The 26,039-nt window shown below is 35.1% G+C and overlaps 1 protein-coding gene across 1 annotated transcript; it reads right to left on the reverse strand.

Annotated features, from left to right (window-relative positions):
* Window positions 1-901: 901 nt before the first annotated feature.
* Window positions 902-21,773, reverse strand: LOC110445498 (median body protein-like). The gene is made up of 3 exons (XM_021490169.1): window positions 21,066-21,773; window positions 4,021-4,169; window positions 902-3,415 (listed from the first exon to the last, which is right to left on the reverse strand). Exons 1-3 carry the CDS (start codon window positions 21,088-21,090, stop codon window positions 1,943-1,945), a joined length of 1,647 nt encoding a protein of 548 aa, XP_021345844.1. The 5' UTR covers window positions 21,091-21,773; the 3' UTR covers window positions 902-1,942.
* Between the last annotated feature and the right edge of the window lie 4,266 nt (window positions 21,774-26,039).

The raw sequence follows: 26,039 nt of genomic DNA on the forward strand, positions 1-26,039 counted from the left end.
TTAAAGATTAAACGTGGTACCAACTGCTTTTATATTGTCTTTTCATGAAACAAACTTTAACCAAATTTTTAAAAGAAAGTAGTCACTTCAAACCTAATTCCTAAATAGTTCATAATTGAAACTCCGCGTAGAAAAACCAAACCTTACTTGCGCGTGTATAAATTAACTCAGATGTTCAGAACACATTGTAGATTTTTGAGTAGGAAATGAAATGTAAACCGACGGGGAATAACATGACACAAGGGAGGTAACTCATACAGACAAGTCTAAAGAACAGAACGCAAGAAGGTAAAAATCAATGTGTTATGTATTATACAAGGAGTTAGATCTACGGGTATGATAGTTTTATTCACATATTTTATTGACCTTATACAGATTTTGTACAGGTGTTTCTCACTGAGTGCGTTTGTCTTGCACACCAATGAGGTAGGGATATACGTGTATATCTATACGTAATACCAATATTGATTCAGTCCCCGTAAAAGAAGTTCGTGTAAACGTGAACTGGTATTATTATTGTATTATTAAGATTTCACAGGAATTGCATGATTTTCGATAATGGTGATTCTTGTTTTCTGCATAAATATTTAGTACAGTTATTATTCTAAACTAAATATTCATAAGTACAGACATCATTCTGGAGCGCAATAAAACAATTGATATTTTTACAGTGAATTTACCTTCATTGTAATTGAGATATCGCGGTTTAACGACATCTATGCTTAAACCTGAATATGTTACATAAACTGTGTATTAACTGACCACTTAGCAGTGACCACAACTGTCTTTGTGAAATCTAGGTTTTGTAGGTTTTGATTGGAACATATACATGCATATTGTTGCGTACATGATAAAAAGTTAAAAATTATCGCTTACATATAAATAAATAATAAACGCATTATCACAATATTTTTACAAAATATATTTATACATATTCATACTAGTAACAATGCACCTTTGTATTACATGAAAACATAAGTATGGTGGAACTATATGAACAAAGTCAATACATCGTATGTATACGAGCATGGTACATCTTCGTCCATCCTCTTCAATAAGGTTCATCTGTTTGGAAATATGTAATATCAAAGTTTTACTATATACACAAATAATATATGAATTGAACGTGTCGCAACGTTTCAAGACCGACAGGTCCCTTCGTCCATAGTCTGTCGTCCAATAATGCACTGATTCTGACAAATGAGTTATATACAACAAGTTCATGGATATTTACGATGATAACAGTAGATATATACTAGCATGGTAGATATTTATATGAGCGTACATAGCTCTACACTAGCCATGGTTAAGGACCGGTCAACATCAATTAAATCAAACGTTTATATATTATACATACATGTATGTTGTTATACGTATATATCCATATTATCACACAATTATTCATGTAAATATTTGTCAATATCAATGTACTAATGAGGGAATACTTATGCAACCATAAAATATCTACTAGTATATCACGGTATTTAAATATCATGTAACCAGGCGTAATTAATATCTTTATGATCATGGTCAAATTTTAACTCAACTATCTTAATGAACAAGTAAAATTACAGATCTATATGAACATTATGGATTTGTATATAAAACATGTATAGCATGAAAAGATGTACACGTAAAAATGTAAAGAATAGACCATATGATAAATATGTTTTCGTCATAGCATTTCTGTCATAAAACAAATGCATTATTTGTTTCATTGAGACTTACATTGTACGTTATAATATAAGTACACGTCAATGTTTACATCAGCACAAATAATAAAGGACACACCTGAACGTTTCGACATCATGTCATCTAGCTACTTACTGGAAAGAAGAAACATGTAGAATGCTTAGGTGTGTGTTTTTAATCTACGAGATTTATTGTATATACAGCTAATTTTTAAATACAAAACCCACAGTTGGAAGATCATGCGGCTTTGCTAAGATTCAGAATGAGATCGCTTGCCGTCGATAGCAGCCATACTCTGACTGTGTGGAAAGAATGTCCTCTTGTCTTTCGGAGATGGCGAACTACCGGGACTGAGGTTAAGGTCAATGAGTGCTGGGGATATACAGTTGGTCATATCCATTGACAATGAGTGTTTCCGTTTCCAAAGCGGAAGTGCAGACCCATTTAACTGTCGAGGTCTCGAGAGAAGATGGCCGTTTGCCTGTTTCTTTGTTACAATGGTGAAGCACTTCTCCTGACTATCGTCCTTCTTTTGACGTATGTCCGATTTCGGTCGTACGTTGTTGTTTGTATTATTTCCGTTTGGAATGACATGTACGCTCCCAGTTAAAAATTTGCCTGAGAATTTTGTTTTCTCACATGCATCCACCCGTGTCAGAAGACGAGACGATCTCACAAGGACGTCGTTGACGCGATGAACTTCTGCTTGTTTTTTTAACGTTAGCGCATCGGCTCTGATTTCACATGCTTCCTTAGATATGGCTATCGGTGCCATTCTCAAAACCTCGTCAAGGGAAGCTTCAAGTTTAGTCCTCCTCGACACAATGTTTTCGTGTAATTCGCGTTGGATTTTTTCCACGATTGTTGTGCCATGGACAAATATCCGGTCTCTGAGATGTGACGATTTCGTCACGTCTTCAGCAATATCTGTGATCTCCCGGCTCATATCGCGAACTTGACTTCGGTACATGGCGATTTTTTCTTCCAATAATTTAATCCGACATTCAAGGAATTGCACCTGAGACCTGTAGGAATCGGCCCTGATTCTAGCGACATCGCTGAAATCTTGATCGCAACTGCCGCGTCTTGGCGTTTGGCCAAAGTTCTCTTTCATTTGAAGCTCTTTGTGAAAATCCGTCATTTTCTTCTTCTCCAAGTCTAACTGATACTGAAGCATAGATAGTTGCTCACATTTGGAGGCCGTTTGTTTACGCAGACTCTGCATACTGTCCTTCATGTCGTTCCCTTGACGAACTTGTTCCTCTAACATCTCCTCTAGTTTGTTTTTCTCCTTGAGTAGTTGGAGCTTTTCCTCTCTTAGTTTTTGGCATTCTCTATTCCATTGGTCAATGTCTAGTTTGAGCTTAAGAACATCCTGGCCTAGTTTGTGAGTACGGTCCTCAACGTTTTGGTTTTTAATGTTGTTTTGTTCAGCAATGACAAGTTTCAAGCCCTCAATCTTTCGAGTTTGTTCTTCAATGACCTGCTCCCTTTGTTGGAGATCAGTCTCTAACGCCTGTGTTTGTGTGTTGAGTGACTTGAGCGCGTCTTGACCCTTTTCAATGTCTAGAAGGAGGAAGGACTGTTTGTGTTCTAGCCTTTTCTCGCGCTGTTTATGTACCATGGCTAGGCTACTGTCACTGGATTTGTACTGTTCGAGAAGTTCTGTTTTAAACTTTAGTTCCTTCTGTGTTTCAGACAACTTGTCTTCGAATTCAAATACCTGTAATGATCAATGTTTAGAATATAAGGGCAAAGAGTCACGATGTGATATTTATAATATATCTATATAGTCTTCCTGATACCGTAGCACACATGTGCGTGGGACATAGAAAGTCGCAAGGCAACGCTAGGCAGGAACTCCTGTTTAGCTAAACTGATTGGTCGTTAACTGGTGGTGTAATCGACAATATGAGTATGCTTCGAATATTTTACCACTTTGTTTTAAACATGAGATAATTATTCAAACATTAGCGTCGTGTTTGTTTGCCATAATTGATTGACTTTACCTTTCGGGAAGCAATGTGCATATCAGTTTAGATAGGATAGTCATGAATAGTTGATTTTAAGATAAAGCATGTAAGCAGATAAATGAATAACAATTAACACGTCATTATTGGTAAATTAAATGCGTGTCTTTATCTGACGTCGCTTAATTGTGCGGACTTATACATCCAAGTGCACACATGAGCGCATTTATTCTAATAATAAACCCTCAGATCAGCGACGTCAGAAAATATTTATCAATTGCATAATAAAAAAAAATATTAAAAAAGGCATTACAGAAACATAGTAAAAATCTCTGTTATTCTGTATGTTATACCCCACCTTTGCGTTATATGACGTTTTCAGGTTGTCCAGTTCAAACACCATTTCTCCGTGTTCCTGCATCAAACAGTTGTTGAGGTAGCCGCGCAGTGCCTTCATCTCATCCTTGGTTAATTTATTTGCCAGGCGACGATGTTCTCGGAAGAGTACTGAAAATACACGAAAAATGTTTTAATGTAGAATAAAATGTGTTTATGCATTAAATAACACATTAGCCTGGCACCGACTGTATATGGTCAGACATTACAGCTGAAATAAATACACGGAAATGTTTAAACAGTTATAACATGTAGAATGTTGCCAAGCGCCAGGAAAAGAAATAAAATAGAGAGCATTACAAATGTTCTAAAAACTGCTGACGCATATTTTGGGTCTTATGATTAATACAACACTCCGAACAACTGTCAGATTTCAACCATTGTTTTGATGGATTGTAGTTTTAGATAGAACACAGAGACATGCCCGAAAAATAATCATAAATTCGACTTTGTAAATAATCGCAATCCTTTCATTATTAATATTGACTAAGTTAATATATTTTAACGCAAGAAGACGATTGTACAACGTGAGTAAAATACTAAAATACAGCTCCGAACCTACGGCCAATGACAACATTTATACATAATCGACTAATATTGCTATATACAGTTAATATACGAAGCGAGACAGTAATTATTTTTGTTTTTCGTTTTGGACATCTTGATTAATTGTTGTTTGAAATGTCTATGTAGCTATAACGACAGAACGTCTGATGGTAATCCCGTATAGCAAGATGCGTTCGTTAGAAGCGCTTAGTCCTAACGAGCAATTAATTGATGTCGTGTTATTGGTTTTACGACCCGTATCTATGGTTGTGTGATGCATTTATATATATATATATATAAAGTCAAATCCCATTCAAAGGATTATAAAATACCAAGCGGAAAAATGAAGTTAATACAAAACATCCAATGGCAACTGCTGATGGATAAGTGAGGTCGATATTCGTTTTATCCGATCAACTGCAATATTGCTATCTTCTCCCCAGAGGTCGTTTGGCACATCCAGCAGAGCACCAGAGATACTAGTTGATATCATGCTTGATAGATGCCATACAACGGAACACTTCATCTATATATCCCACACTGAACAGTCAATAGCAACCAGTCAACGACAATCATAGATTTTTACCTTGAGTTAGACATGTTGAATTCGATCTGGGACGAAGTACTTACAGTGTATGACAGACAAGAGGGGGGAAAAGCCTAACAAAAGAAGACGTTAATATCGTACAGATTAGCATGTCCGATGTCATAATAAAGCACAAACCGGTTTCTAGGAAGTCGTGTACATGTATTGAAATGTAGCTTAGGAAGCGTAGTATGCACACGTGTGATGCCTCATTCATAAAATGGCTGGAAATGAGAAGTAAATACTCGAATCTTTTACTAAAGACGAAACAACGTTTTCCTCCTAGATACTTTGTAACTCACGTCCAAAAGTGTTTCTAAAATGTTATAAATGAGAAATTAGGAGTTATGAAGTTCTTGATTTATAGACATACCATTCCGTTATAATATACATATATCACACGGAAACTGATGTTGACACAAATATGGATTTCTTCTCCACTACTCAATTGAAAACTTCTGAAAACCAAACTCACACATTTGTTTTTAATGCATCATTTGGTTATGCTTTGTTAGCATCATGAACTTTTTGAGTAAGAAAAATTCATTATTCTAAAAATAAATTCCTACTTCAAAACCTTTTCCTCTACGTTATAAACGGTTTCCATTTCCCCGTGATAACGATCTGCTGTTGTGAGTACGCTCTTGTCAACCAGTAAATCGTCCGTGTTTATCGCCCTAAGGTTATGTTTCATTTCTTTGTACGAATGTAAACGGCTGTATCTAAAGCTTGACTGGGCGTTAAATATGATTGTACTTTTATAGTAAATGGTAAAACGTTACGATAAGCGTATGAAGTATGTAAACCTGACACCTGCCGATGGATTGCTGAGTCCAAGAGGTGTGATGTTACATTGATTGCCCTGACAACAATAAATAAAGCAATGAACATTTATTTGGGTGAATTTCATTTGTTGATTAAAATGCAATAAGATACAGGAATGTTTGATTCAAAGTGACCCTGCCACAACGACAGACCATGTTAATTAATCAGGGCATATCGAACATGTATACGAATTACCAATGACAGTAACTGAACGACTGACCGCTGTCATGCGCACTATTTACCAATTGCCGAATGTCCAATTTCAATTAATTATGATTTCCCTTGGTATTGTATGTATTCATCCATAAATAATAGCTCTTTGGTCCTCGTAAACTCTCCTCTTTTGTAGCACTAGACGTGATCATCATCCCATTCAAACTGTAAATCACCAATAATGTATAATTATATAGCTACCGTAGCCGTGTTTCTGATTGGACATGCTCACCTGCATCAGGCCTATCACTTAAAGATACATAAACGTTGTTCAGTTAAGTTAAATAAAGTAAGCCTAGCTACCAGCACTATTTGTTCGTGTTGTTACATTTGTACCACCCAATGGGTTGTAATGGTATTGTTATACAAAAGAACTATAGCAATGTAGTTGACAAAAGATCATTGGATGTTTATACAAAAAGGGTCAGTATCAGTGTTGATATACACAAATATGTCAAATTAATTATACGTAAAGGTCACCAAACATAACAGGAAAAATGTTTTGTCATTATATCATACTGACATACCAGTTATTTGGTCATTCCTGAAAAAAAAGCATTTAAATTTTCCTTATCGATCACAAAAAACTTGAGGAGTTTGGTATTTCGGGATAGGCATTATATATCAATGACACATTTTATCCTTTTATGGTCAAATACGGTATTCCATCATGGCATTGATTGTGTATTAGCTACGCGGGGATTAGTGGTGATATCACACACGTCCATTGATATAACGAGGGATTTAGTGAGACGCTGGGAGTCCTTCATGTTTGATTAAAACCCAATCAGTTACATAAAGAAACGCATCACACAACCTGTACGTCTCATTTCCACCTAAAGCAGATCGCGAATTAATAGATTGCCACACAGGATTTCCGTAGGGTCGGATATTGTGTATACGGGTATAACGTTTGAATAAAATATTCCTGTCAAATATCAATTATATCGTTTCAATTGAAACACAGATTTCTTTTACAACACGTTTGTTGACTTAACCATGTATTTATTTCATTTCAGCAGACATGAAGGTTCAGTTAAAGAATTAATATTCATAACAAATATAACATATTGTATGATATTTACAACTGTATGGCCTTGCCACGGTAAAATCCCACCAAATTCAGATGTCTAATTCGGATGGCTTGCATATCGTCTATGAATGCAATGACACAATGGTCGTTATTATGATATAATACTGTTCGATACCACTGAACTTCCATGTTCTATCCATTAAACAAACTCTTGCAATGTATACTCTAAATATTTGAACTCGTTGCCGCATTTTGTATTTTATATGAGAAACATATTTGTATAATGTTAAATACATGTACTGATTTGCTTCCAGTTGGCATTTATTATCAGTATAAATAAAAGAAATCTACATTTATTGTACGAATTTGCTTAAATATATATATATACACAAAGACGATTCTTATTTCATGATAAATGCATAACGACTGCACCAATTGTAACAATAAATAGAAGTCCATAAAAAAGAGGAACCGGGTGTCTTCTTTTCAAGGATTCTAGTACGTAGCACTTAGATAACCTGTATACAATACTTGACTTAAAACATGTTGCACATTTGCACATCATAGCATGAAAACACAAGGTAACAGCATGTTAATACCCCATACCAAGTCCATGTTGACATAAATAGTACCTTTACACACAGGTGTGCAACGTTACGCGAATGATAGAGTAGCTATCTGTCAGCATCAAGATAGCAGTCGGATTCACATGTTTTAAAATATGTATCCAGTTATTGACGATGAAAAATACTGAATGTTATAAACATTTATTTGAAGGTGCGTGAACAAGAAGCTGTTACAGCACAGAGAACCGTATATATTTTCACGGAGCTTAAATACCGATCTTCTACTAAATAACAACCGTCAAACAGCCCAGGAATACATCTTAATATGAGCAAAGAATTTCAATACTAGTAATACTATTACCAGTATAGTAAGATTCATGAAAAGAAAAACGTATGAAAAATTCTTTGACCGTATTTTTTTTTTTTAGAAAATGAAATCAATCAATACGTGAACGTTTCATGGAACTGTATATTGTTAAAGAGTTTTGAACATTTAACTGTAAACGTCGCACATTACATTGTGTAGTTAACCACAAGCAGACAGGAATGATATAGTAACATAAATATAGTTAAATCTGCATCCAGGCTGCTGTTTGTATGTTCATTTTTCATTTGTTTATTATCATTCATATTAGTCTTTCGATTAGAATATTGTGTTACAATAACAATGAAGTTTTATTGATTTATTTCAATTACGTTTGTTGCCCAGGATAAATGCGTGCAGTGCTTAATATAGGAGGAAACCGAATTTCCCGGAGAAAATGTATGTGGTCTGGCATAGGGTGAGAGGTACCGCGCAATTGCACCACGGCCTCTCTTAATAAAAGGCGAGTGCGCGGTCCACTGTACAACTCGACCACCCTGTGCTTATACAAGCAATTTATATTAATGGTACAAGTTATACAATTAAAATAGCTCAGGCTCATGAAAGGCCCATGTGGAACACCGGAAATAGGATCACATCAGCCGGATGTCGCCTAATTTTACAATCATTTTTACCTTAACTGCTTTTTCTAGAATACACTGGAATTAATGATTGTACGTTTACATCCCGCAACAAGATTATTTGAAGTGCAACTGTAACTTGCTATGACATGTAGCCCTCTTTACCAATAACATATAATGCCCAACGTGTGCCTTTTTACGAATGCACACTTCTTACTTTCATAAAATTTAAGCCTAATATCAAATATAGATATAATAAAATGTGTATACATCTAAATAGAAGTCAGATCGATCGTTTTAGTTATGTTTAATTCCCTAAAAATAAAAACATATGTAAATATGTGTACCTTTTTCTAAGTATATTTGATATTTTGAACAAACAAGGAAGGACACTGACACCAGGTAGAGATATTTATGCGAGCGGTAAAGTTATAGTTTTTTTTTATCCCGTCCTTACTGCTTATTTATAAAACAATCCAAGTGACCTGAAATTGATATTTAATATTGCTTGCGACCTATCATGACCGGAAGTGAAATAGTGTAAACAAACGCCGTACATATTCTGAAGATTAGGGATAAGCTATCTAGTTACAGTTAGGGCACTGTCAGGCTGTCACGACATAGAATAAATATCAACGAAACACCTAGGACACAATGTAAAATCTACAAACAACATTCGCAATTGTAAACCATCAATTTGAGAAGGCAGAATTATATTTCAGATAATTATCTTACCGAAAATGCATTTTAGATAAAAGAGAATGCATCAATCACGATGATATATTAAGTAAGATGTAAGTAATTTAAGCTCTTGCAAACGTTCCCCTAACCTTATCTCGTTATTGCAAACAACTGACAGGTCATTCGTACAAAATGTTTTGTCATAACAAAAATAATTAATATATATATAGTATCAAGGATTTTTTCATGAAATCGCACACAATACAGTGTAAACTACAGAATACATATCAGTAAGCGGAATTCAGATTTACAACTAGTGTCATCTTACCAATATCTCTAATTGTTATTGTGACAACTATATTGTAAATGAAAGTCGTCTTTCTAAGTTGCCCTGGAAGGTATGTAAATGAAAGTCGTCTTTCTAAGTTGCCCTGGAAGGTATGTAGATGAAAGTCCACGATTCAATTTATCATCTAACGAGATTGATCATTTCGTCTTGAATACTCCTATTCTCACTAACGGAGACGTGAATCTTAACATGGAATCAAATCAATTTATTCTCCCCTGTGTCATAGGAAATTTACAAATCTGAAAGATTTCAACTGGCAATGTACTACAAATAATCTTATTTGTAATTCAATACATGCACTTCTAGAGTAATGGGTTCGCAAATCATTATGTTTAATGATAGTTACTTTGATGTGCATCTAACCAAACACGAAACGCTGTTGATGTGTATTTATATCTCAGATCTGATCTTATTCTAATAACTGAACGTGTATTACATCTTCTGTATATATGAATGTCTGAAATGTATGTGTTTCCATCTGGAAATGGCTTTATGTTACAACGAAATTAATGAAATAAAAGTAAAAATATTGCAAGCAGACATTCTGAAAAAAAAACATCTATTGAGCATCATGAATGGGCCCCATGCCATCAGAAATGTAATACTGTGCATTTCAATCTTGAAGTAAAATACAGTAAGCAGCAACATTGAATTACTAGAAAAAAAGCATATGCTCTGTCTGCTGCCATAGACTGTATTTATAACTTGGTCCAGAGTTTCATTTCGATTTATTACGTCACTGCTTCGCGCTAAGCGTCGTTAAACCTCAAGCCTCGCATTTTGTCACCATGCAAAGTTTTATCTATTTTACACATTAAACACTGTTAACAACAGAAAACCCTACCTGTGTTTCTGTTTTACAACATTTTGTAAATAATGTCACAAAGTAACTTTTGTACTGATACCTTGTGCATTAGAAAGCACTCTCGCCTTTAAATTACGACATGCCTTAATGACGTAGTCAGGTATAACTAGTATAATTGAAGTTACAGTAATTTTTAGATATTTACACTGGCATAAAACAACTTACATTTTAACTACTTACTCTGTATCAATTTAAGTTATGTTTTGAGGTAAAAACTGATCAGTTCATAAATAAATAACCGTTTTTTTCTGTACTAGCTACTGTAGTCGAAGGGGAAAATATTTGATTGATAGAGATGTAGGAACAAGTCACGTGATGCTACCCTGTTACGCAAACTAGTACATTTCTGAAATTAAACTTCCTGATTTGGCTTTCCTAATGTGTCCCTTAGTATTTTTCATATTTGGCGTCTTTTGATAGGTTAAAGAGGCTTTTTGCAACTCCCGGAAGAAACAGATTAGGATTTCCAGTAAATCAACTTAAACGTCAGGCGAGAGAGTGACGAATCATATTCGACTTAAATTGTGATTATACAATAATTTTGTTTATTTATAGGACGTCTTTCTATCCCGCTATTTCATTCACAGAAAAATTGTCAGTGACTCAACAGGCTCAGTCACTTGTAAGTTAACGAATTCCATGTAAGAAAATAAAGTGCAGTAATATGTACAAATTGTCAGGTAACGATCGGGTCACTAAGATACGTCTATAAAGTGTCATCGCACTGAATATCAAAACGTTGACACACTAGCATGAACATCGACCTGTTCACTTTATATCGACAACAGGCCAACACGATGTGCCAAGGTAGACACTGAAGAAATAAGAGATACGAAAAAACAAGTTCGCGTGTAGTATTCATAGGAGAAAAAGAACTTAACAGTCATGCGCATAGCTCTATACATTTATGACTGTTAAAGTGAATTGTCGGGTTGTTTACCTGTCTAATCACATTGCATTAAATTGTGTACCTGTTTTGAATGGTACAACCAAATGCCTAACAATATTACATTTTAATTCTATTGTCATCATTTTTACAAGAAATTTACCAACGGAGTGTTTATGTAATCTAATACAATCTAATATGCCTTTGTAGTTGGTGTATCGTCATACTAGCCGTTTAAAATAAATTTTCGAAATAAACTGAAACATAACTCGTAGAACAATCTCTATGGGAATACCAGTATTCGTTTTGTTTCTACGATTCAAGAATCTTCAAAAAACAGAGGAAGGGTCACTGCAAAGTATTATGATATTGTAGTTTTACCTATAAAACAGACGTACACATATACGTTATTTTAACAGGTAAGCGGTAACGGGAATAAGACAGGCAATTTAACCACCCGTAACGCGGCTAGGTGACACTCCAGCGCCGTCTTGTGGGTGAAATGTGACATGTTAGCGTTTCCTACCATGCGAGATTTCAGAAAACAGGTCTTGCTCCCTCCGGCGTTTTCTTGTTTCGCTTGCTTAACGAGAAAGATAATCTAAACTTTTCAAATGACAAAGTATTTAAGAGGTGTGAAATTATGCAATTTTAATTCCAATTCAAAATATGTTTTAACACTTACGTTAAATGAATAACTGAGTTTGGTATTGATTGGGACAAATAACGATATATATATCGAATGCCAACAAGGTCAAAGTAACGTGAAGTTAGCAAGGCTTTGTCAGATATGTCCTGGGTTTTAAACTTTGTGATAATAACACCATTGTCGTTTTCATTTTTAACATATAACATTTATCGAAACTGTTCTAAAAGTGACCTGTCTGACATCTGTAATAGACGCAGTCAACTAGAATGTCTTTTTAATTTATTTACTTGTGTATCTCGTCCACATAGAGGCTCACGTCGACCCATGTATGTTAAAAGTATATAAATACAGTAGACGGATTGACACTTCTATAGAACAAATATGACACAACTGGCTTTCAATAGAATTGAGATCCAGGTCGGAGCATACAACGGTCTTTTATTGTTAATACATTTTGTACCATGTAATGATTTTTGCTTGACATTTGTGTTCTTCTATAGTCTTCTTGGGTCACTGGATGGGACAATTATTTGAAATAAGGTTGAAAATTAAAACTGATTATAAGTTAGGAACATGTTTGGTTTGGATACATAAAATTGCAAAATTAGTATTTGGAAATTTCTGGCTCGAGCAGAAGACGACTTTCGAAATCCATAATACGGAGGAGGGAAAATCGGGATGTTAATTCTGCCCCTGAACAAACAATGAACATTGTAAAGTTCTCCTATCAATATGTTACCGTTTGGTTACATGTACTTTACGAGTGTTAAAGCTTGTATTGCTGCAACACAATTAGTCCCGTTAAACACGTCTGCTTTTGTAATTTTTACCTAATAGCAGCGATTAGCATCAGGAATTAATTTGCACTTAGATGATATAACGTTTATCAAATACGATTTATTACTATCAAAATGGAAGTGTTTTCCAGCAAAGAAACCAAAAGATAGATAAATAATTTTGTGTATAATCTCCTGAACAAAACTATCACAAAGCAAACTTAAGTTCTGAATATCACAAACGTTAATGTAGTCAATGGTGTAAGTAACGTATCAAGTTTTTATAATAATTTACTAATTGATATCCTGAAAATAACTCTTTTTTAAGCTTGTTCTATGTCATCTCCATTTGAAATACAGTACTACTTCTTGTGACGTTAAAAATAAATATGTTTTGCTACGACAGATACTTCTAACCAAGTATTCAATGCAATTATGTTGCATTTTTGTATTGTTTACTCTGTTATGTCATTATGATATTAACTCTTTATTGTAAAGTATATATGTGGTGTGAGTGTAAATACACATCTTGAAAATCTTTAATACTTAATGATTGGTGGTTGTTCTCTACTGAAGCCTTAGATCAGTAAGACGAAACTTTAAAACAAAACATCTGACAACATTATTGTTTACACAGTGTGACAAAATGTAGAATCATCGACACGTGATTATGTTTACGACTACCTAGCTGTCTGATGATCGTTGTCAGTATTCCTACTTTTACGGATGTATGTGTTAGTAATCCTTAGAAATGTTAACAGTATCCTTTACAACAGCTGAGAATGAACTACCTGATACCCAGTGGTGATTAATCACATCGAAAGACGTTTTCTTTAGTGAGGATCGTAACTGGGCTATAGCTCGTTACAGGGCCTTTAGGTTATTGTCGTATCGATTTGGTGTGTATTTGCTTCATAAACATTAATTTGCTCTAGTGTCACACTGGACAGTTCACCTTCGTTAATCATTGAATGATTATGAACGATGACTATCCGTTGGCCTATATAGAACAAATACGTCCTCGATTAGGTAGTGGCTCGGTCATAAACAACACTAATATTGCTGTATATAAGGCTGTCAGTATAAAAACAATATAAATTATAATAATGTGCGATAACTAGATGTTTTTTGTTATTGTTGGCAATGAAAGTGTTACAATGTTCGATTATTTCGATTACTCGTTTTTTAGTCTCTCTTTAGTCTAAGATAACTATGGTGCTGAAACGGATGTTATTCGATCGATTTGATAGTACATGTATTTGGCTGACTTGATTTACTTCCCTATCCTCCTTTCCTTTCTGTTCATGAATTTTATCCCGAGGTGTTGCTGAACGTGTTTATTAAAATTGTGACTCAGCATTCTACAGCACGATATTTTGTTTACATTACTGTACGGCGCGGGATCTGTATTGAATATAAACAAACAGATGATATCTTTTTTACTAAAGCAATAAAACGCCACCATAGCAAACTACACTGGATACATAGAATACGAAGAACATTATTTCGGGTCATTTATATCGACAGATCATCAGTTTGTGCTGACCGGTTTTGTGTACACGGCTTGATTGTGCGTACTTGACCTGTCTGTTTACACTGGTAATAAGTAATCTCTGAGTTTCGTCAAGGAAATTAATAAAGTAAACTAACAAATAGATTTCCGTCCCCTTATATTATATTTATATTATGGTAAATGTGTTTATTATGAAAATAGAAATATTGTATCCACCAAAAGACTTATGGTGAGAAATAGAAAAAATGGTCGGAACTCATTGGCTTTTTTTTTTTTAAACAACAAATATATTGGCAATAACAAGTACGTGTATGTTGTACCGAACGATGTCTTATCAAAGCCTCCAAGCGAGCAATGAATCCACATTCCCACGACTGACATAGGACTCGAAATCCAAGAGCGTGAACTAAGTGCGCTAATAGCAGACTTGAATACCACCAAGAAGAGGAAAGCCAATAGAGTCGGGAGCTAAATGACGTTCGGGTCAACGGTACATCGTATTTAGTTTAAACATATTTTATTGTACAAAAATGTGTGTACAGTCTGGTTATTGTACAGTTCCCAGCATGACTCCATCATGACAATTATATCCTTTAAAGAAAATTATATCCTGCAGAATTTCACATGGACGTTTTCGGAGTTAACAAACAAATGATTCAAACACAGCGTGTCTTATATTCTTCTCTCGTTTATTTGTTTATCTGTTTGTTCGTTTGCTGGTTGTTTTTTTTTTTGTCCCTCTTTTTTATTTTATTTTGACTTTTTCAATTCACTCCCTGTCACTCACCTAACAGTTTGTTTGGTTTACACAGTATGATGATACCACAAAGACTGCCGCACTGTTGGCAGTTTATTGCTGTAATGTATGTCAATAGCATCAACCCTGATATGTTCTGATTGGGAATTTTGAGTGTTTTGTTAATTGAATAGGACAAAATATTTCATTTGGGATTGGTAAGGTAGTTAACTCAGAAATGTACAAAAACAAATTTTGTTAATGGGTCCATGTTCCTCAGTCATATTTCTATATCTTAGACGCCAGTCACGTTCCTACTAACATTACCATGTATTTAGGCCTGCATATATCTTACAATGATTTTAAGCTGAAACGTGTAATTTTCAACCCTTCACAATTGCTTGTTTTTATCATGATTTCCAGTATGTATTTTTGCCAACGACAGACATTTCGTTCATATTTTGAACGATATACTACCTGTCTTCTACCTAGAAAATCTGTTAATTGCTTGCTAATCATTATATTTTATGTTGATGAGAAACGTTCAGGCCAAAAACAAACACTTTTGACATATGTTTATCCATTACTTGTTTACGATGAGCATACTAAGCATCGTGTGTTAGTCTGCTGTCTTTGAAAGCATGTCTGGTAAAAATCAGAATAGTGTAGTTTATGTAGTGTTGTACTTCGTGTCATATCGGTGTTTCACTCCGTGTCCATATACTGACTTTAAGTGTGATGGAATTATATAATGACTCAACAATTACCGTGTTGTCAATGAAATGGTGGATTGGTCGAGTGGTTAACACTCCGGCCTTTAACGTAGGCGGCCGGGGTTCGATCCCCGAAGTCGTCGTACGCACGGAATAACTTTCGTCAGAGTAAGTGTTTTTTCCTGCCCATACAACTCCAACAACCCAGGTGGAGTATAAAATGTATAAAAAGTGGATGTTGCCGTATCTGTGCTGTCGCATTCAAGTGAGGTGGCACTATAAATTGATACCGTTGAAGCACGGTGCCACTACAAACAGAACACAATACATCTTCAGCACACCCGCAGGCACACACACGTAGGGAGATATTAGCCAGGTGGCATAAGACAAGTAGCTAGCGCCTGATACGGCAGCTCCTACAAAATCTTCAAAATTGTATTGATTTATGTATATGCTTATTTAAAATTGTATATTTTTGTACTGTAAAACGTTTTATAGTGACTTATTCAAGCTAGATAGGGCGCTATATCAAATGTTGTATATTATAAGTAGTAGTTTTAACACTCCTGCTATATGATTCGATTGTTGCTAATGCATAACCATGCACAAACGAGCTACAAAAATGCATTTGTATAAAAGAATACACTGATATGTTCAGGCGCGGATTTAGGGGGGGGGGGGGCACACCCGGCCCCCTCTTTTGGCGGCGGACTGACCTTTTCCGGGCCGGCCCGAAATGGTCTGATCGGCCGGGAATGGGAACATGTTAACATTTTTAAAATGCATCAAATAATGCATGGAGCTTGTATAAAAAAAATCTGGGGCTACGCCCCACACATTCAATACGGCATCCTAGCAAATATTGTGGGTTTCCGTTATCTGATATTTTTACTATATTTTCTTTATTAAAACAATATTTGTTGGCATCGCTACGCTCGTTTACTTTGTATCTTGACCCTAAAGTGTGTTTTTTTTTATTTTACCACCTCCGCAAAACCCCAAGTTGCAACTTGCATCGCTCGGCAGAAATATACTTGCATAAGTTGCATAATTATATTATTGACCGCTCGTTATAGATGATCTGAAAATTAATACTTTTTATTGTAACCTTCCTAACCGCCCGGGCGATATTAATCATATCATTAAACAAGAACGATAAAGGTTTTTTTCGGCTGACAATATTATGTATAATCAAATAAACATATTCATTCAATTATTTTGGTATTATATATATTGTTGGAACTGTTTAACTATCTTGTATGTACAACATAATATCTCATTGTGGTACTTATAGCTTACCATCTTGTACGTACAAGAAAGTATCGTAGTAATAATTTGTACGTACCAGAATGAGATGATATGCTGTACTTACAAGTATGATAATTTTAAATTAAATTTAAAGGTGACGCGTATGTGCCTCCTAAGTTGTACCATTTTAACCAGATAGCTTAGCAAATGTACCACCGTTGGTAATATGCACGCCCTTACATGAGTTAATCAGCGTGGACATTTCAGATATATCATTGTCTACACTAGTGAATTAGTCAACAATTATAAAACGCGAGACTATATAGCTAGTGGCCTTGGGTGTCGCACTGATTTGAACTTATCCGTTTGTTTAGCAACTTAGTGATGCCATGAGTAACTCATTAATTAAACAGCAACGATGTTATGGTGTTATTTGTTCTTTTGTACGACAAACTATTACATGAAGTACTGTACTGTAGGTACAATGTCTGAAGACTAGATATTGTGCGTCCCTACATTTATTTTTTGACGGTGGACCTCTCGTATCCCCCTTGTGGGCGGGACGCCAAATTAGGTAATAATGAGCAAGCCCTTGTGGATTCAAACAATAATACCATCTGACTTCTAAAACACGCTGTTGATAGAGAATTTGAACCGAAACTTTAATTTTCTTTCCAGTACACAAAAAAAGTCTTTGGGCCATACTTAAAATGTTTTTTTTCTTCTTGTTAATTAAACATAAAAACAATCCTCAAAACACGGGAAATCGCTTCTGAAACGTTCTAGAAAACACATTTTTTTCGGGGAAGATCCCCCAAACCCCCCTTACGGGACGGGGAAGACCCCCTTCCGTACCCTCCCCCTCCTCGCGCTATGCGCTCGGTGTGCTGCCGAAGGCGTTGACTATTGAGAAAATATTATCGCCCCCCCCCCTTTTAGGAAATCCTGGATCCGCCCCTGATGTTGATTACCGGAAAATAACGAGATGTTACGAACTAGAAGCGATCGGTTTGCGTAAGCCGTGTACAATGTCCCCGAGATCTAGGGACAGCACTTCCTCGTATATTATTTATGCAGAGAGCCGATATCAATCTGGTCGTCTGTATGCCACAGCTAATCCGATTACCTGGACCTTTATTGCAGAAATCTATATCGTCAATTCACTCTGTACAATGCACAGCACAGGGGGTTTAATTATTCAAATATCATTAATATGGATTGTAAGGACATTTATTCCACCAATCGATCCTTATTATAAAGCAATATGTCAAAATTATCACGTTTATTACGACGTTACATTATACAGTTATGGACTTGTGTGGTGGTATATATGATGTGATACGAACATGAAAAAGTGATATTAGCCGAGACGAATTTTCAAGCATTTAATCATTTCAATTATTAAGATGTTACATATTCCATCTACTACGACGTTACATAGTCCATCTACTACGACGTTACATATTCCATCTACTACGACGTTACATATTCTATCTACTACGACGTAACATATTCCATCTACTACGACGTTACATATTCCATCTACTATGACGTTACATATTCCATCTACTACGACGTTACATATTCTATCTACTACGACGTTACATATTCCATCTACTACGCCGTTACATAGTCCATCTACTACGACGTTACATATTCCATCTAATACGACGTTACATATTCCATCTACTACGACGTTACATATTCCATCTACGACGTTACATATTCCATCTACTACGACGTTACATATTCTATGTACTACGACGTAACATATTCCATCTACTACGACGTAACATATTCCATCTACTATGACGTTACATATTCCATCTACTACGACGCTACATGTTCCATCTACTACGACGGTACATATTCCATTTATTATGACGTTACATGTTCCATTCATTACAATGTTACATATAAAATGTGTACGACGTTATATATTACATTTATTACGACGTTACATATTCCATGTATTATGACGTTTGTATCACGACGTTACATATAACATTTATAACGACGTTTTATTAAATACTTGCTAATAAATACGGGGTTTTTGTATATGCGATACGACATAATTACTCTAACCCATATCAGCCCCCGCCGTATCACACCCCAAAACCCGTATCAGTCCGCAAAACCCGTATCACACCCTTTTTGGATTTTTTTTTCGTTTTTCAATGTTTCAAAAGAAAAATAGATCATAAGATAGTAGCTTTTTTCAGTAAGTATGTAATAAACGGTACAAAACATGCCTTTTTCCATATCACACCAAGTATCAACCCTCGACCAATATCAGCCCGAGGTCTGATATTGCAGTCTCGGATTGATGCTGGGTATGATATGGAAAAAAGGCATGTATTATTCTTTATATATATTACGACATAGCATATAATATCTATTACGACGTTTAATATTCCATTTATTACGACGTTATATATTACGACATAACATATATTATTATTTTTTCATATTATTCCAGACAAGTGATTGGACAGGAGTGCATCACGTGTCCACCGATAAAAACCGATATTGACTTGGAGCGCGTGATTTTTGTTGAAGAACTGGGTGTTTCTAAAAATAAAATTATGACGTGTCTCCAAACGAACGCATCGTCCCGCTTTCGTAGATTTTTGCTGCGATTTTTTTTCAGATTGCTAACATTACTCTTTTGAAAATAATAAAACAATTGTAGCCTTTGACTTTGGTCGATACCTGGATTTATCGACCCGAGAAAAGATATATTGACCGCGGACTGCGTCCTCTGTTAACATATCTTTTCTCGGGTCGATAAATCCAGGTATCGACCTCAACCAAAGGCTATAATTGAATAATATCTATTACGACGTTAAATAATCCATTTATTAAGACGCAGCAAATAACATTTATTACGACGTTCCATATAAAATTTATTACGAAGTTATAGCTTCCGTTTATTACGACGTTATATATTCTATTCATTACGACGTTACATACAACATTTATAATGACGTTACATATATCATTTATTTCAATGTGATCATTAAAATTACAGTTTCTCGTCATTTTAAAGAACGTTAGAAAGCTGTCACTGCTAACTTTAGCATAGAGATATTTGACACATCTTATTGAGCCACCTTTGTACAATCTTATAATTAATCCTCGTCACTATATAAAAAACATAGCTGTAGTAACGCTGCTGAATCATGCTGACTCCAATATGTCTGAATAACTACATTGTGTGTAGGATATAATTCTCACGATGTCCCAGTCATGAAAACGGAAAAGTGTACCTTTAATATGAATTTGATATTCTATTCTTAACCTTTTTGCCTTTTTATACCTTTAGTAGCCATGGACGTACACAGGATACGCGCACTCATTGGGGTTTTTCACATATGGTATTGACAATAAAAACCAACAGCACTGTATTATGTTTTCATTGAAAACGTTTTCTTATCATAACTGTACTGTACAGAATATATCGAGTTTCTATCAATGGTACCAACACCTAAAGAACAACCTCACATATATTATGTATTCAATCAACCTCCATTGTCCATACGAAAGGTATAAGTTGGTCTAAAGATGTGTTGTATAATGATCCAACCTTACGAGAAGTTCCGATGTGACTATTGAATTCGGGCACGAGAAATGTCACAGAAAAGGAATGGTCATAGTAGAAAGCAGAAAACAAATCTCAGATCACGCAGAAATAAAATAAAAAATATTACAGGAGGAAAAAGCAATACTGATGATGGAAAATTATTCTATGACGCTTTAAAAACATGATATTGTGAATACAATTTTCTGAGTCTAAACTGAATGAGTGTATCATATATGTTTAAATTAATTATCTTCTATTATTTTTTACACACACCAAGCACATAGGCACAATTACCTTCTATTCCTGGTAAGCCGTTCATGTTTATCTCGAGGTAGTAATAGATTAATCGTCTTATCCCTCCTCTTCTTCTCCCTCTCTCCTCCCTTCCCAGCAGACTCCCTACCTGTCACTGTATCACAATAAGACACAGTCTCTGCTAGGTTCTCAGATAAAATCGATGTCCAAGTACGACCAAGAGAGATTAATAATCCCTATACATCTCACAGCTTTCGTCATGTTGTTTAATTTCCATATGGTAATGTAACTTCCTGGTATGTGGTGAAATTTGTTTAATGTGCTTTCAACTATAAGGCTTTTCGACAAATTTCAAAGACGTCTGCCTTTTCAAATTGCATGTCCGCTTTCATTTCTGATTAAACGCGAAGAAAGGAAAAACATTTCTGTCCCGTGTATTTTAGATGAAGGGTCGTAAAATATCCAGTTAGTTAAAGCTTAATTCCGAATGTTAAAACAGTTTAGAATTGTTTCATTAATCGTCTTCAAAAACTGAACAAATAGATCATTTCCCAGTACTGAACAGCCAGGTTTATAGAATAACAACATTACAAATAATCCTACTGCTGAGACATGGTCCAGTTACCATGGATACTGATTCCAGAGTCGCTGAGCGATAATAGGCACCACATTAAACCCTACACAGGTAAATTGTGCGTGTTTACAGATGGTCTTATTTTAACATAATCGTACCCAAACGTAGCAGTGTCAGCACTGATGCTATATGTGCTTGACAAGTTTTACCTGTACAGGTAAACACTGGGAACTGTGTTAGATACCCGCCGCTACGTCACCGCACACATATATTGCGGTGTAATGTAGTCACGTTTTATTATGGTCATTTGCTAAGGTCGTTTGTTAATTCACTCAGTTTATTTCATCATCACCATACCGTGTTATTATGTTCACAAGTATGTCTTAATTCCTAAAAATATTCTGAGACGGTTGTCTTGCTCGCCAAATGTGCAAGATAAATTACTTATGGATTTTTTTCTGTGTCCATCTACATTCTTTTTGTTATATATATTAACATGAATTATTTCTCATTAATTCAATGCTTTTACCTTTTTCATTCAGCTGACATCGCGAGCTCTAGTGATGCATAATTAATTCATGTTCGTTACCAATGACGCTCCGATACAGCTCAATTTGCATAATAATACTGCCTTTATGCATGCGCACAGACGGAGCTGCAATGGATATATCTTTTATCATCAAAAAACATCTATACAATATTTGTTCATGGGTAAGGGGAGAAAGCGGACTCGATAATGTGGGCTTTGATCACAGCAAACACGGTGCAATTTAGCCTGTAATGGTATGTACGAAAATAAATAGAAAACCAAGTACGTTAAATGTGCCTCAAGTGACATGGCGTTATTGGCTGTAGAAATCTTTGACAGGTAATATTTATATACATTTGAGAATTATATAAACTTTCCCTTTCAGTGTAGACATCCATCACGGAGTTCCGTCGCCCTTTATCTGTACCACGAGACTGCTATCTCGCCATTTCTTTATAAATGTTAATCAAAGAATGGCAATTTCGGAGGAGTGTCGACACATTCCAAAAACACCTGGTGATTTTTTTAAATAAAATATCAAATGTGGTTTTTAAACGATATTTATGGCAACAGTTGTTGGGTTTGTACCCGATAACATGGTTATAGAGGATGTGAGCATGTCTTGGTTAAGTGGCAGTTAAACTATGTTACCAGTGGTAAATTAATCTGAAGAAACATGGACATCTAACTTTATCGATACTAAATCGTACCGATAAACGGACGTGATATTCTCTTTACTATTTCATGTGTTCCGTATGCAGTACCAATTAACCTTTTGATGAACTATATCATCGACAAAAATGTCTGTTTTAAACCGATGGTGTACGATTTACAAGGATCGTAAAAGAACTGGTTGTGATACTTTAGTAATATAAAGGTGACTGTATCATACTACACTGCAGTTCTGGCTGTATCTTTGTCATACAATGTATATATATAATAAAATTGTCTGTTTCCCTTCACAATGTTCACTACGTCTGCCTGGGGTGTAACTTTAATAAACTAAAAGTAAAATCTTAATTAACAACTCTATCCTTTGCACTCATCTCCTGTCGAGGATCGTTCTTGTCGTCACAACTACATCTATACATTGTACAATAGAAATGCACCTGTTAGATAACGACGCCGCCATTTCCCGCCACTTGGCTGCGGAAGCGACTGTCAACATATGATGTTGTATAGTTGTAAATCACCGACTGGTTGTTATGGTAACTACTTTGCTTCTTATTTCTCTGACTGGTGATGGTGAAGAAGCCGGATCGGGTTTACGTTTGGCAATCGATCATCTGTTTTAATGGTTTGCTGAGAGCTGAAGTAATGCTTTCGTTGTAAAGCACGGGCACCTCGTTTGTGATTACACTATTTATTCAATGTTATGTTTACATTTTGAAAAGGCTTTGTAGTGTTTATTTTGCTGTCTTTAAACTTGATGAAAAAAATATATATTTGAACACACACAGCATAAATAAATTGTCTGAAGCGTATATTATATATAGCTACCTTACTTGTCTGAACTCTCATTATTATAAGTTATTGCTAATTACACTCTGATAAAACCCATCGGTAACGCAGCGTAAAATAACACATTCCATTGTGCACTTCAATATCCGAAGAACAAATACGCTACAATAAGATCGCTCAAGTTACCCCCGTAAGTTACACAAAATCAAAGCCATGTCGTGTTGTGACTGTAAGTGTCATATTTATTTAGCGCTTTCGTACAATCTAAATTAATGCACACATTATTTGTTAATCTGAAGTCGCTCACGTGACGTGCGTTTTATATAAAGTAAAAACACTGCTTTTATTTTCACAAATCCCAACACAATTCCGCACGAAATAGACTTGTTATAGTGGTGTAATTTCTTGCATAAAATATGACAAGACCATAGTGTTTTAGTTCGTCACATTTATTCCGTTAGGACATTTATTTAGCTCTGTAACAAAAAAAATAGAACATAAATACACTATTAAGCTAAACATACATTCACAACTTGCATACACGAAGGGAAATAACTCTTACACGGACGAAATGATCGGAACAATACGTTACGCTATTACAGTTACAAAATTACACTCCGAAGAAGACTAACAATAACAGTAAACGATACATTTATCTTTACATTTCAAATATGACTACAATAATTAAGATATGTGGTAGTCATACCTAGGTGTGGCTCAAAGCCGTTGTCCAGGTACGGAGCGCACCCGTGCAGGACACACACACGTCTACAGGAATAGGTATGGTATAATACTAAAAATCAAAACCCTTCTATACTTTCACGCAATTACAAACATGAAGCCATGATTTATACGCAAGTATATATTTCATAAGTATACAGTCTATGAAATAAATTAATCAAATAGCAATTATCATATTGAGTAACTTTAACTATAAAGCAACTGTAGCTAGACAGGTTCTTATACACGAGACCTTTTTATCCCTAGTCTTACATTAGCTCTTTATTATTTAATCCTTAAAATATATTACAAAAACCTACATCCTATATTTATCTATCTATAAGAAATTGGGAAAATACAGGGTCATATTCTAAATATTGTAATGGATCACTTTAACAGACTCTATAAACACCTGGCAAAAACTCTGATTACATAACTTATTTCTTGCAGCTGTGCCTATGTGGTCTCATTTGAATACTGGTACATGCATATGAGATAAAATTTAAATACATTGTATGAGGGTTCTTATTATGGGAATTAAAGGGTTTTCCCCTGTCAACTACAAATAAATGTAGATATTCAACTGGGAAGAATCTGGATTACTTTTTAAGAATAACCTTATGTACAGATTTGAATTGCATTTTATGTACCATAATGTGTGTGCAAGCTTATAATGCAAGTATTGATTTTTTGATAATTATACTGCAGAATCATAATTAATATTAATGGAAAACTAAGGATCTTCTTATTTTACTGGTATTATTATATCTTAGAATAAAAAACCCCGGATAATTTTTTGCACATTGCAAACTGTATAAACTTGGTTAATACTGGTGTAAAGGGAGAGGAAAAATCCCCGGCCAGACCGGGATTCGAACCCTTCCGAACTCTAGTTGGACACTCTACCAATTGAGCTATCTGTTCGCCGACAATCTACCCAGTCCAGTTCCGCTACATGGATATATTAATTTCCAATTTGATAAGAAAAACAGAGGAGAATGTAATTATAAGTGCATGGCAAAAACATGTAAAAAAAAAGAAGACAAAAATGGGAATAAAACTTGAAAGAAAAGGTCAGTTGTGCTAAAGATATTTCTATAGTGTAGGGGTCATCACATTAGCCACTCTGTGGTGGGAGACCCAGGTTCAAATTATGGTGGAAATAATAGCACAACTTGAAATTATGTAAACAACTAATTATATAGAACCCCTACATACATTTCTCATTACTTGGTACATTTTATATTTCATATGTATCCTTCTTAATTTGTTCTTACCTGTTCTTATCCATATTCATTTTGTCTAGACAGATAGATGCATGGACAGATAAACTAACCACATTTAAATAATATAATTTGGGGGAGGGGTTATATTATAACCCCTCCCCCAAATTATACATTTTGTGGCCTTGTAGGGAAACACAACTCACAAGGACCTCTCGAGTAAAACATTTATGAGGGAAAAACAAAGTATCATTCAACATTCTTCCCTAATGCAAGAGTACTAAATAACTTTATATATACTAATATAGAACAATACCACAACAGTGAAGATAAATCTTGCTACAGCACCATTGTTGTCTTTTTCATCAACTTGTAACTCAAACTCAGATGCGGTGCGGTACCTCTAGCTAACTTTTCTAGAAAAGACTCCACGTTGGAGAAATATGCCTGAAGAAACACTAGACTATCCAACTTTGCTTCATTATGTCATAACAAAATGTTTACCA

The sequence above is a fragment of the Mizuhopecten yessoensis genome, unplaced genomic scaffold (assembly GCF_002113885.1).
Source record: "Mizuhopecten yessoensis strain PY_sf001 unplaced genomic scaffold, ASM211388v2 scaffold245, whole genome shotgun sequence".
In the NCBI taxonomy this organism is placed as follows: domain Eukaryota; kingdom Metazoa; phylum Mollusca; class Bivalvia; order Pectinida; family Pectinidae; genus Mizuhopecten; species Mizuhopecten yessoensis.

Bases quoted from the DNA above. Each gene is read 5' to 3' on its own strand.
- LOC110445498 (XM_021490169.1), bottom strand. From the start codon at position 21,090: ATGAACGGCTTACCAGGAATAGAAG. The intron at 4,170-21,065 runs GTAATTGTGCCT...GTGTATTTTCAG, and splicing joins CGGCTTACCAGGAATAGAAG to TACTCTTCCGAGAACATCGT. The intron at 3,416-4,020 runs GTGGGGTATAAC...TGATCATTACAG, and splicing joins AAACGTCATATAACGCAAAG to GTATTTGAATTCGAAGACAA.